General features: G+C 41.1%; 1 protein-coding gene across 1 annotated transcript in view; it reads left to right on the forward strand.

Annotated features, from left to right (window-relative positions):
* Slc38a9 (solute carrier family 38 member 9) overlaps window positions 1-10,788 on the forward strand; it is a 90,146-nt gene that overhangs the window by 43,018 nt on the left and 36,340 nt on the right. The window contains exons 3-6 of the mRNA XM_005356803.2: window positions 4,832-4,964; window positions 8,418-8,539; window positions 8,669-8,732; window positions 9,413-9,506. Coding sequence (XP_005356860.1) covers window positions 4,832-4,964; window positions 8,418-8,539; window positions 8,669-8,732; window positions 9,413-9,506 — 413 coding nt within the window. The remainder of the gene's footprint in view (window positions 1-4,831; window positions 4,965-8,417; window positions 8,540-8,668; window positions 8,733-9,412; window positions 9,507-10,788) is intronic.

The following is a 10,788-nucleotide window of genomic DNA, read 5'->3' on the forward strand; positions in this document are numbered from 1 at the left end:
CACTGGGGTAGCGGCAGGGCAGGAGTGTGATCCCAGCACTGGGGTAGCGGCAGGGCAGGAGTCTGATCCCAGCACTGGGGTTCATTGGCCAGTCAGCCTAGCCAGACTAGCTCCAGGTTCAACGTCTCAAAAAATAGCATGGAAACTGACTGAGGAAGACCCCCGTGTCACCTTAGCCTCCATGCATGCACACATGACATGTCTACACACACAATGTGAGCTCACACATTTTTCTTAAAGTACTAGTTTTTCTGTATTCCTTTACCACATTTTCTTTCCTCCTGAACTGAGGACTAAAGCCAGGGCCTTGTGCTTGCTAGACAAACACTGAGATAAATTCTCAACTCCCACTTAGCACATTTTGTAGAGCTCCTATGTCCTGTCAGATACAGTTATTGGCTCTAAGAATATGCTAGTGACCAAACTGACCAAAATATCCTGCTCCCATGGACCTTGCATTTCACCAGAGGGGACCAGAAAGTTAGTGTTTGTCTGTCAGATTAGGTAGTGTAGCTGTGAGGGAGAGCATGCAGAGGTGAATAGCAAGAATGTAGAGAGGTATTGAGATTTGCATGTGATGACCATGATAAGCCAATGCCTTAATGAAACAGGGACAGTTTAAGAATGAGCTGAAGGAAATGAAGATTAAACTATGCAGGCATCTAGATACAAGGCCTTCATAGACTTTGTTTTTTCCTGAAATTAATAACAAAGGACCTGAAGAAGCTGTGGGCTTGCAGTGTTTCAGGAATGGCGAGGAGGCTTGTGTGGTGGGTGGTGACAGCCAGCAGGTGGGATAAGGGAGGCGCACTGGGGAACTGTCTGAATCGCGAGCCAGGCCTTCGGTCTGGACGTCATATTTTTATGGACAGCATATGGATGAACTCAAGTTATGTGGTGAAGCCATCAGTGGAGTGAGAATAGAGAAATGCCTGTGCACCTGGAGTACCTTACATTTCAAACTGGGAGATCTGACAATTAATCAGTTGGAGAAACAGAAATGAACGCTTCCTTCTTTGAGGATTAAGTCCTGTGTTAGCGTGTGAAATTCTCCATATACTGACTCATATGTGTTTTTAAATATATCTTCATACTTTTTTGCTTTTGGTTCTGCTCTCTTTCTCTCTCTTTTTTTTCCCTCTATGTCTCCCTCTCTCTTTGTCTCTTTTGCTGAGTGTGTGTGCGCAGGGAATAAACCCAAGGCCTTACAGATGCTGGGCACATGCGTGCCAATCCTCATCCTCCATTCCTGGAAGCACTTTTCTCCTATTGCACGTCTGACTTACTTCTTTATTTCAAACTTTAAGATTCAGCTCACCTGTAACATCCTCGGATGTCTACCAGATGGCTTAGTTCCCTCTGCTGTGTCCCTTAGCCCATTCCCCACACAGAGCAAGTGTCATGCAGTCCACCTCATTGCCTTGCTTCTGTCATTGCATGTGAACTTGGATTCATCATCTGGGTCTAAATCGCTTATTTATATATCTGTGCAGCTGGTTACTGTACAGCCCTTGGGGATCTGTGTTTTACTCATTGCTTAATGTCTCACACAAAATACTTAATACTTGGTTGGAACTTAAATAATATTTATTCAATAAATTTGAAAACTAAAACCAATAAGCTAGCCAAAATAGAGAAGAAGCTTCTATAGGATCAGCCTTTGTGACTGTGTTTAAAGGTGATTGTAGAGCAGGGTTTTGTGAGAGATGACGTCTGGGCTTCAGAGGAAGTGAGAAGCGTGCCGGGAGGCCAGTGCTCACCATCAGTCCTAGGAACAGAGGACTGTCTAGATGCAGTGGCTGGAGTCATTTCTTTTCATGTACTTTTTATTGAAAAACTGTCTTGTAAACATAGATTGTTTCACCAGGCAGGTAGAAGCAAGTAGAGTGGATTCATTATTTGAAAATTTATTTGTATAACATTTTTGGAATATTTGATTGCCTTGTCTTTTTTTTAAAAAAAAAAAATTACCCCAACCTGTCTGTCAGGTGTTGGAATTCCTCAGCTTCATAGGGATGTGAATACACAGACAGTTTCAAAATCAAGATTTCCATACTGGTTCTCGCCTTCCCATGAGTCACAGAGCTGTTGCTTAACCTCCCAGAAGCACGGCTGGGCAGTAGAAGGGTGGAGGCAGATTGAAAACCCAAAAGATTTTAAGGAATTTAAGGAGTAGAATCTAAAAGAGGTGTTAGTAGGAGTGAGGTTTCTTGGTTTATAAGCACACTAAATGAACGCATGAGAATTGAGTCACACTTTTAAAGATTTTGTAAATTTTGCTCAGTATTAAAACATTTTTTCTTTGGCATAACCATGTATATTTTCAAGGAGACACAAATACACCCTCTTTGTTTTCAGTGGGTCCAGATGAAGTCCGTGTCAAATGCAAGCGACACTTGGCCAGTCAGATGAAAGTGTTCAAAGGAGAGAGATCTAGTCCTTTTCTGCTGGGCATTGGCCTCTATGTAGTATTCTTCATTTTCAAAGTGTGCTAAGATCCGACTAAAGTTCACGTTAGAAATATATTTTCACTTTCTCAAATGAAGCTTTAGACATGTGTTTCTAATAATTCACTGAAAATATGCTGAATTGTATATTTTTAAAGGGAATCTGTTTTGAAAAAATTCCAAAATATTTGTTTGAACAGGCACTCAACATCTCGATGAAAACGGTTGGAAAAGAAAAACTTTCAAAGTCATTCTGTTCTCAGACTACCCGAGCCAACTAAACTGGTACAGTTAACGCTTCAGTCAGAGGCAGGAGCCAAGAAATCTAGCACATTCCAGACTGCTTTTCAGCAGGCCTTCAATCCAACTCCGTGGCTGATACTAATGCCATTGAATTTCAGAGTAAAAAGCTACAAGAATAATATCTATACCTATTTTTACCAATGTTAGATCTTTTTAGTAGCCTAAGTATCTGCCTTAAGTTAGCATTCTTGAATTTTATTAGCACTTATTCTGCAGGAATGTCCTGTGGAGTATGAGCTTCCCAATGTAGCATCACCCAGGTGTGTGTGTGTGTGGGTGTGTGGGTGTGTGTGTGTGAGAGAGAGAGAGGCGGGGGGGGAGAGTTAGAGAAGTCGATGCTGAACGTCTTTCTCCGTTGCATTCTGCCTTATCTCTTTGGAGACAAGGTTTCTCATTGAACCTGGAGCTCACCAGTTTCCCTAGATTGACTAGCCAATGAGCTCCAGTGATTCACCTGTTTCTACCTCAACCCCCACCCCCAGAACTGGGCTTAAATATGTGTGCCTCTGTGCTTGTCTGTGCGCTGGAGATCTAAATTCAGTTCCTCATGCTTACTCAGCAAGCGCTTTACTCACTGAACCATTGCCCTAGCCCCAGATATCTATAGTTTTATTTTACATTGCCCTTTAAGTATCACTGAAGGTCACAGTGGCAATAGAAATAATATATATCACATCATAACACTTTTGAGAGAGTGGTGGTTATAGTGGGTTATAGTAGGCAAATGTATAAGTAGGGATTGTTTAGCCTCTTACCTGTTTATTTTCACTATATCCCTTTAAAATTTATTGATAGCACTTAATGCCTTTGCCAGTATGTTTGATATATGTCATGTTGATCTCTCAGCCCATGTATTTGCTTTTATAAATGCTTTAGTTACTATCCATTAAATTGACTAGTTGATACCTTTATTTGGATGTTGTCATGGAGAATAAGTAACAAGTGACTCAAAGGTTCTGCATGTCAGTTAGAAACAGAAAACTAAACTCAACACCTACCATATCACAGGGTTTATTAGAAAAATAGCAGAAATAAAAGTTTCATTCACTGGATTTTCAGTCGCACCCCACAAGGTTAGATCAGCAGTTTCCCAAGTCGCTCACCAACCCCAGTGTCATAAGCTTCTCTCAGAACTGGGAGTTCAAAGGAGCCTGTGAGACCAGGGTTGCCTCTTGGCAATTTGGGGTTCGGTTTTCATTATTCTTGCCAGTGTGTCGTGTGAAAGAGCAGCAGCCGCAGTTCAGGACATGGTGTTACTTCCACTGCGGAGGGTCTGAGAATTGGCGGAGGAACGCAGCGCTCCATGCGGTTCTGCCTTGTCTTGCCATGGACTGTTTATTACTGAAAACTTAGAAGGCAAGTGAGGGAGTTTCAGAAAGACACTATGGGGCTGACTGGAGATGCTGACCGAAAGCCAGGAACTGCAGTTCATCGGGACATAGTCGAGGAGGATACAAACACGTACAAAATAGGTATCAGAGTATGTTAGCAAGATCCAGGAAAAGGAGGTGAGGCAGACTCTGGTGCTGTGATGCGCCTTTGAGCGACTTTGGAAGGTCACACAGAGAGAGGTTTGCTAGGACAGCAGCTGAGAAGCAGGAATTTTGTTTCTCAAAGGAAGTAACTTTGGCTTATAGAGGAAGGAGCAGAGACTCTTCAGTAAAGGGGCATTTTTGTCTGGTTTCTCTGATTTAGTGCCAGAAGTATTTTAAAAAGACAAATCAAAGTTGTTTCTATCTAAGTTACACTGTGGGAGACCAACAGCTGATACATTTTGTTTTTCTTTGCTATATTTCTCATTAATGATTCTTAAGTTTTTTTCTGTTCTCTCGACTCTGTTGCTAAATCCCTTAAGATTCAAGAGTGTTTAAAGTAAAAGCATTATGAGACAAACGCTGTATTCTGTGGGTAGGATAATACTTCTTTTGTGACATTCTCTTTTCCCACCAAAAGTGAGAACTGAATGCCTTGCCTTTGTGCATCCCATTTCAAATGGAGGACAAGAAGTTATTCTCTGCAATGGCTGACTTCCAGAATTTTTGCATGAATGTTTTTTGTCAAGTATATATTCCCTTCTTTAGGCCTTTCTATATAGAGCCTACAAACATCGTCAATGTGAATGATGTCATTCAGAGGGTTAGTGACCATGCCTCTGCTATGAACAAGCGGATACATTACTACAGCCGGCTCACCACTCCTGCAGACAAGGCACTGGTAAGAGGCAAAGCTCTGCTGCTTGTCCAAAGTTGAGTTGAAGTGAACAGTAAACACCAAAGCCCAGGGCAACTCCCAGGGGTTGAACTTTTCGCTGGGGGTATTCCGAAGATAGCATCGTGCAAAGTCTAAGTAGTAGTTAATCTGTGTTTCAGGCTCCTTCATGCTGCTTATCTACCCTGGCATAGACCTGTTTGAAACTCTCTGTTGATAATAGCTTGGAGCATTTTTTCTTTGTTTTTAATTTCTGCTTATCTCAGATGCCAAGAGCTCTGAGGAAGATAAATTTCTTTTGAAACAGCAGCTTAGATCATTGACTAAAAACATGAGATTTGGCTAGTCTGTTTGGTTTCTAAGTTTGAAGCTACAAGGAAAAATATTTACGTACATTTTCTATAGGAGTTAGAAACAAATCTGCTCATATATATACCCGATAGTTTTCTGTTTAGCATCTTTTTTCACAAATAAAAACTTAGCCTATGCAGACCACATGCTATTACAGGTCATTGTTTTGTCTTATAAACATTGAAAACAATTCTTAGGAAAGGGCTGTAAATACAATAATGGTAATTTGCATTAGGGGCCATAGCTTATAGAGTCATGGTTGTCGGAAGTCTGTCTTATTATTTTAGAATTTAAAAATATGTAATTAATCTGTTGCTTATAACAGTGATCAGATGTGAGATACTGAGAAATTTAAAAGCTTAAAAAATATGGTAAAAGTCAATCATAGCAAAAATGAAGAAAAGAATTGGCCTCTAGCCTTCACTAAATGTCTACCAAGGGCAAGAAGTGGGTACCACCTGACCATGGCCTTTCATTTAACCCCCACAATGGCTATGTGAAGTCAGCATTAAGATCTTGTCTTTTGTTTGTTTGGCTAGCATCTCAGGAAGTCCAGGCTGACCTCCAACTCTACATATCTGAGAGTGACCTTGAACTCCTTTCCTTCTCCCTTTGTTTTCCAGCCATGAACTACCATACCTGGCTCTAAAATCTCAAAAAGACTTCTGAAATGTTATATGCAGAATAATTTTTTACAATTTTTATTTTTTTTATTCCGCCTCTGCCCACCCAGGACTTTACAGTGGAGTCTGTTATAGAATTACCTAAATCTGTATGGGATTTGAGGTTATGGTCTGACAGTCTCTCCAAATGCTTTTCTCTTAGACTCGGACTTCAGAGATATCATCTAGGGCTGAGTGAATATCACTTGCCCGGAAGTTAAGTCAGCGCTATGCATCGTAACTCTTTGTTAGCTGACACTGAGATGACTTTAGTACATCTAAATGGTCCAAAGTTAATGTGGCCTGTCCATGTCTAATGAATTTGTACAAATAGACGTTCATTTTCCGAAAATCCCAAAGTCACTTTCCCTAAAAGTATGTTTTGGAGAAGAACAATAAATCATTGTTACCAAATGTTCATAGAGTAAAACCTTTTCATTTATGAAAAAAAATCCCATTATTGTTACTCTAAACTGGAGAGGGGAGAAAGTTTTCTGCCAGCCTCTCCTAGATCCTTGCTAATAAACACATGTGTATATATCACATGTATATATATATATACAGATCAACATCGTCAGCGTCACTGAGAGCTTACTAAAAAGGTATCCATTGTGTGGGGCTTAGTCAGAGCCAGTGAAGCATAGTCCTTATGTCAGCAAGATCCTTGTGTGTGTCCTAGGAACATTCAGATGACAATACCACCCTAGACCACTGCCACAGTGAGATCCAGCCCTCCGTTTTCCCATGCCTCCTAAGAACACCCCATCTTCCACGTCTTCCCATGCATAACCCAGACCCAGACACTAACAGGGCACAGGTTTAGGTGAGGTGGACATGGAGTAGGTTTTTCCTTCCCTTTTGTGTACATCAGTGTGAGCACACAACCAGAACTTTCTACCTATTGTTGAACCGTGCTCCTTATAAGTTTTGGGTTTACTTGTTTTTCCCACCCATTTGCTTTGTGAGCTCTAGCGTTTTTCCTTCTTGATATGGCATAGTATTGCGCTTTATTTTCCTTTTTACTCATGGCAGAAGACAAGCTAATCTAGACCTTAGAGGAATGTAGGTGAGGAGAAGGAAAAGAGCAGTTTTCACATGTACGTCTGCCTGTGTCTCTAGGAACTAGTTCTTTCTGAAGCCACCCCATGCATAGCATTCAGGATATTCTCTGCTACAGAGACAGCCCTGTCTCGCTGCATTGAAAGAGGAGGATGTGACATTGTGTGCTGATAATCTGTGTGTGCCCTTTCTTCCTACCAAGGCTGATACTCCATCTCCTCCTTGAAGTCTTCCCCCGGCTATTTCAGTTATCATAGTTTATGCAGTGAGATAGTACAGCACAGAGTTGAACACTTCATTTTGTCATGCCTTCCAGTCTTGTCCAGTTGCTTCACATGTCCAACTGGAATTTGAGACAGTTTGAGGCTCTTACTTCCCTCTCAAATAAGAAACATGGAACAAAGTTACAAATGCTTATGGGGGTGTTATGTGTGAGAAGGTGCACACCAGTTCACACTTGTCGGGTTCCATGCCTTTGAGGACTTCCTCTTCTCTAAGAATCGCCTTCAGGAGATGGGCAGTTTCATCAGAAAACAGGGTGGGTTTCCCCTCCAGAGCAGGAAGGTGGGGTTAGAGGAACTGTGGGAGTAGTGGGAAAAGTAAGTGTAGGTGCATCCCTTCGGGCTTCCTTGCTACACCTGCTGCTTCTCTGTCGCCTCCTCCCCTTTTGCTTGCACACTTCGGTGTCCTCAGCTCCTAAAAGCCTTGTTTTGCCATTCATTAAGTTACTTTTTTACCTGTTTCTTTTACTCAAAGCATTTAAAAATTAGTCTCTGTACTATTTCTTTACTTACTCTCCATTGGCTCCTTAATTCCTTAGTCTGAGATTCCTGTCTGTTTCTTCTAAAACCACCTTCACCACAGAGTTAAGTAACACCACTTAAAAAGCTCCTTACTGAAGGACGGCCTCCTCTGTGGAGATTTCTTTCATTTTCTTCTTTGCTTCCTTCTTTCTTGTGAATGTGAAAAGTACTTTGATGATATACATTCTTGTTCCTTTAGATCTACCACTATATTTGAAAAAAATAACTTTTAATTCCTTAATCAAGGATGCAGAGTGTTCAATGCCCATGATACTTAGAAAGATGTCTAAAATGTGTCTTAAAGATATGCATGCTGGAGGGTTTTTATAGTCCCAACACTCACGTATCAAAAACAGGAGAGGAGGATCACACATTTGAGACAGGGAGCGAGGGCAAAGGCCCAGATGTGCAATAGCCAAGCATCTCCCTGGCATCTGCCTAGAGCAGCCCATCAGCCAGAGCCTCCCAGCTGTTTCAGTTCAGCATAAATCCTAGAAGTGTGTCTAGTCCATTTCTTTGATCAATAGAATGCATCCTTTTTATACATTTACTGGTTCTGATGTTTCTCTTTTCTTTTCCCCAAGATTGCTCCAGACCACGTAGTCCCAGCTCCAGAGGAATACTATGTGTACAGTCCATTGGGCTCTGCCTATAAACTCCAGAGTTACACTGAAGGCTATGGTAAAAACACCAGCTTAGTAACAATGTGAGTACAACTACTTCTTGGAGCATGAATTAACTTGTATATGAATGAAAATAACTGGTTAATTAGTTCTGACTCAATTAAAATGTTTGAGAAGCCCACCTTCATGTTTTATTGCTATTATTCTTTCAGTTTTATGATCTGGAATACCATGATGGGAACATCTATATTAAGTATTCCTTGGGGCATAAAACAGGTAATATGATTTTACATTTTAATCTGAAAATTTTTTAAGATTTATTATTTTTTTATTGTGTATGTGTGTGAGTCTGTGTGTGGGTATGTGCATATAACTGTCTGTGTCCATGGAGGTCAGTGGTGTTGGATCCCCCTATAGCTGGAGTTACACACAGTTGTGAGCCACTCAGCGTGGGTGCTGGGAACCAGGCTCCAGCGCCCTGAAAGGCTGGTTTGCATCCTTAACTGCTGAGCCATCTCTCCAACCCCTGAAATTTTTTCTATATATGTAATCCAGACACTTAGACCAAGGCAACAGGATCATGAGTTCAAGACCAGTTTGGGCTACATAGCAAATTTTAAGCCATCCTATTTTTATTCCATATTGTTTCCAAAATAGATAAATAACTTAATTAAATAATAACTTAGACATTTTTTACTTTATATTTTGATTTTGTTTGGGACTGGGAATATAGCTCAGTGATAACGTGCTTTCCTAGCGTACATGAGGTGCTGTGTTCAAATACTAACACTGTAAAAAAAATGACCACTATATTTGAACTTTCATTATTTAAATAAAATTCTCTATGAAAAGCAGGTGTTCTTTTCATTTCTCCATTATCATAACTGTTTAGGGTAACAATGTAATTGCATATGAAGTTTTCTTACATAATGAAAGGAACCTAACTTTTCTCAAAGGCTGGATTTACTACTGGAATGTGTGTCATCGTGCTGATGGGCCTTCTGACACTTTATTGCTGCTATAGAGTGGTGAAATCACGGAGTATGATATGTAAGTAACAGTACGTTGCCCCATGAATCAACAAGCTTTCCTGTGGAGACAGGTCCCACTGTGTATATTCTGTGTGTAGCTGTCTCCTTTCACTTTCTATCTCTGTGTGTGTACATGTGCCACAATGCCCACATGGAGCTTAAAGGACAGCTTGAAGGTGTCAGTTTTCTTCTCCCACCACGAATTCTCTGGGACTGAACTCAGAGTTTGGTTGGCGGCAGCTCCCTAACCTCCGGAGCCATCTTGCTGGCCCCAGCTGTCTTTACTCTTGTGATTCATAGTTTTCTGCTGACCAGTCTGTTCATGAATCTCTGGCTCCCTCTGAAATTCAGAACTGGGAGTTCTTTGGAGAATAAACTAATGCTGATGTCCTTGTAAGAATAATGAAGACGTTGCTTACAAAAATGATTACATTTTTGTGTTCTTGAGTGTGTATGGGCATCGGGAAAGTACTTGGTGGAGGCAGTTTTCTCTCCTTCCACCATTGGGGTCCTGAAGATTAAACTCAGGTTCTCAAGCTTGGTGCTCGTGCCTCTCCCTCTTCTTGGCCCCAAAATGTTATGTATACACATACACACACACACACACACACACACACACACACACACACACACATATTTGTTTTTGTTTTTCAAGACAGGGTTTCTCTGTAGCTTTGGAGCCTGTCCTAGAACTAGCTCTTGTAGACCAGGCTGGCCTCGAACTCACAGAGATCCACCTGCCTCTGCCTCCCGAGTGCTGGGATTAAAGGTGTGTGCCACCAACGCCCGGCCAAAAAAATGTTATATTTTTAAAATAAAGCATTTGTCAGAATTATTAAGAACTCTATGGCTCTTACAAATTATTGTTTACTTGTTTTGGCCTATTCATAGCAGACCAAAGTATCATCAGAAAAATATGAAAGTATAAACAATTCTTAATACTCATCTGTATAAATTCTGGATCAGGGAATCAGGAGGATAATCTTTTTGTTGTTGTTTTTAAGCTTGAAGCGGGGTCTGTTTGGATTGCTAGGACTGGGTGCAGTCTTGAGGAGAAATGATCTGTCATCCAGTCCGCCCTCCTTCATTCTCCCGAGCAGCCAGGACAGTACCTGCTGCTACACAGAAACACCTTTTTAATCGTTTTCACAGACTTTAAACTGAGTATGGTGCATGCCTATAATCTCAGAATCTGGGAGTCAGTGGCAGGAGAATCAGAAGTCCCAGGTTATCCTCAGCTACGTAAGGAGTTCAAGGCCAGACTAGACTACGTGAGACTCTGCCTCAAAAAAAAAAAAAAA

The sequence above is a fragment of the Microtus ochrogaster genome, chromosome 19 (genome assembly GCF_000317375.1).
Source record: "Microtus ochrogaster isolate Prairie Vole_2 chromosome 19, MicOch1.0, whole genome shotgun sequence".
In the NCBI taxonomy this organism is placed as follows: Eukaryota; Metazoa; Chordata; class Mammalia; order Rodentia; family Cricetidae; genus Microtus; species Microtus ochrogaster.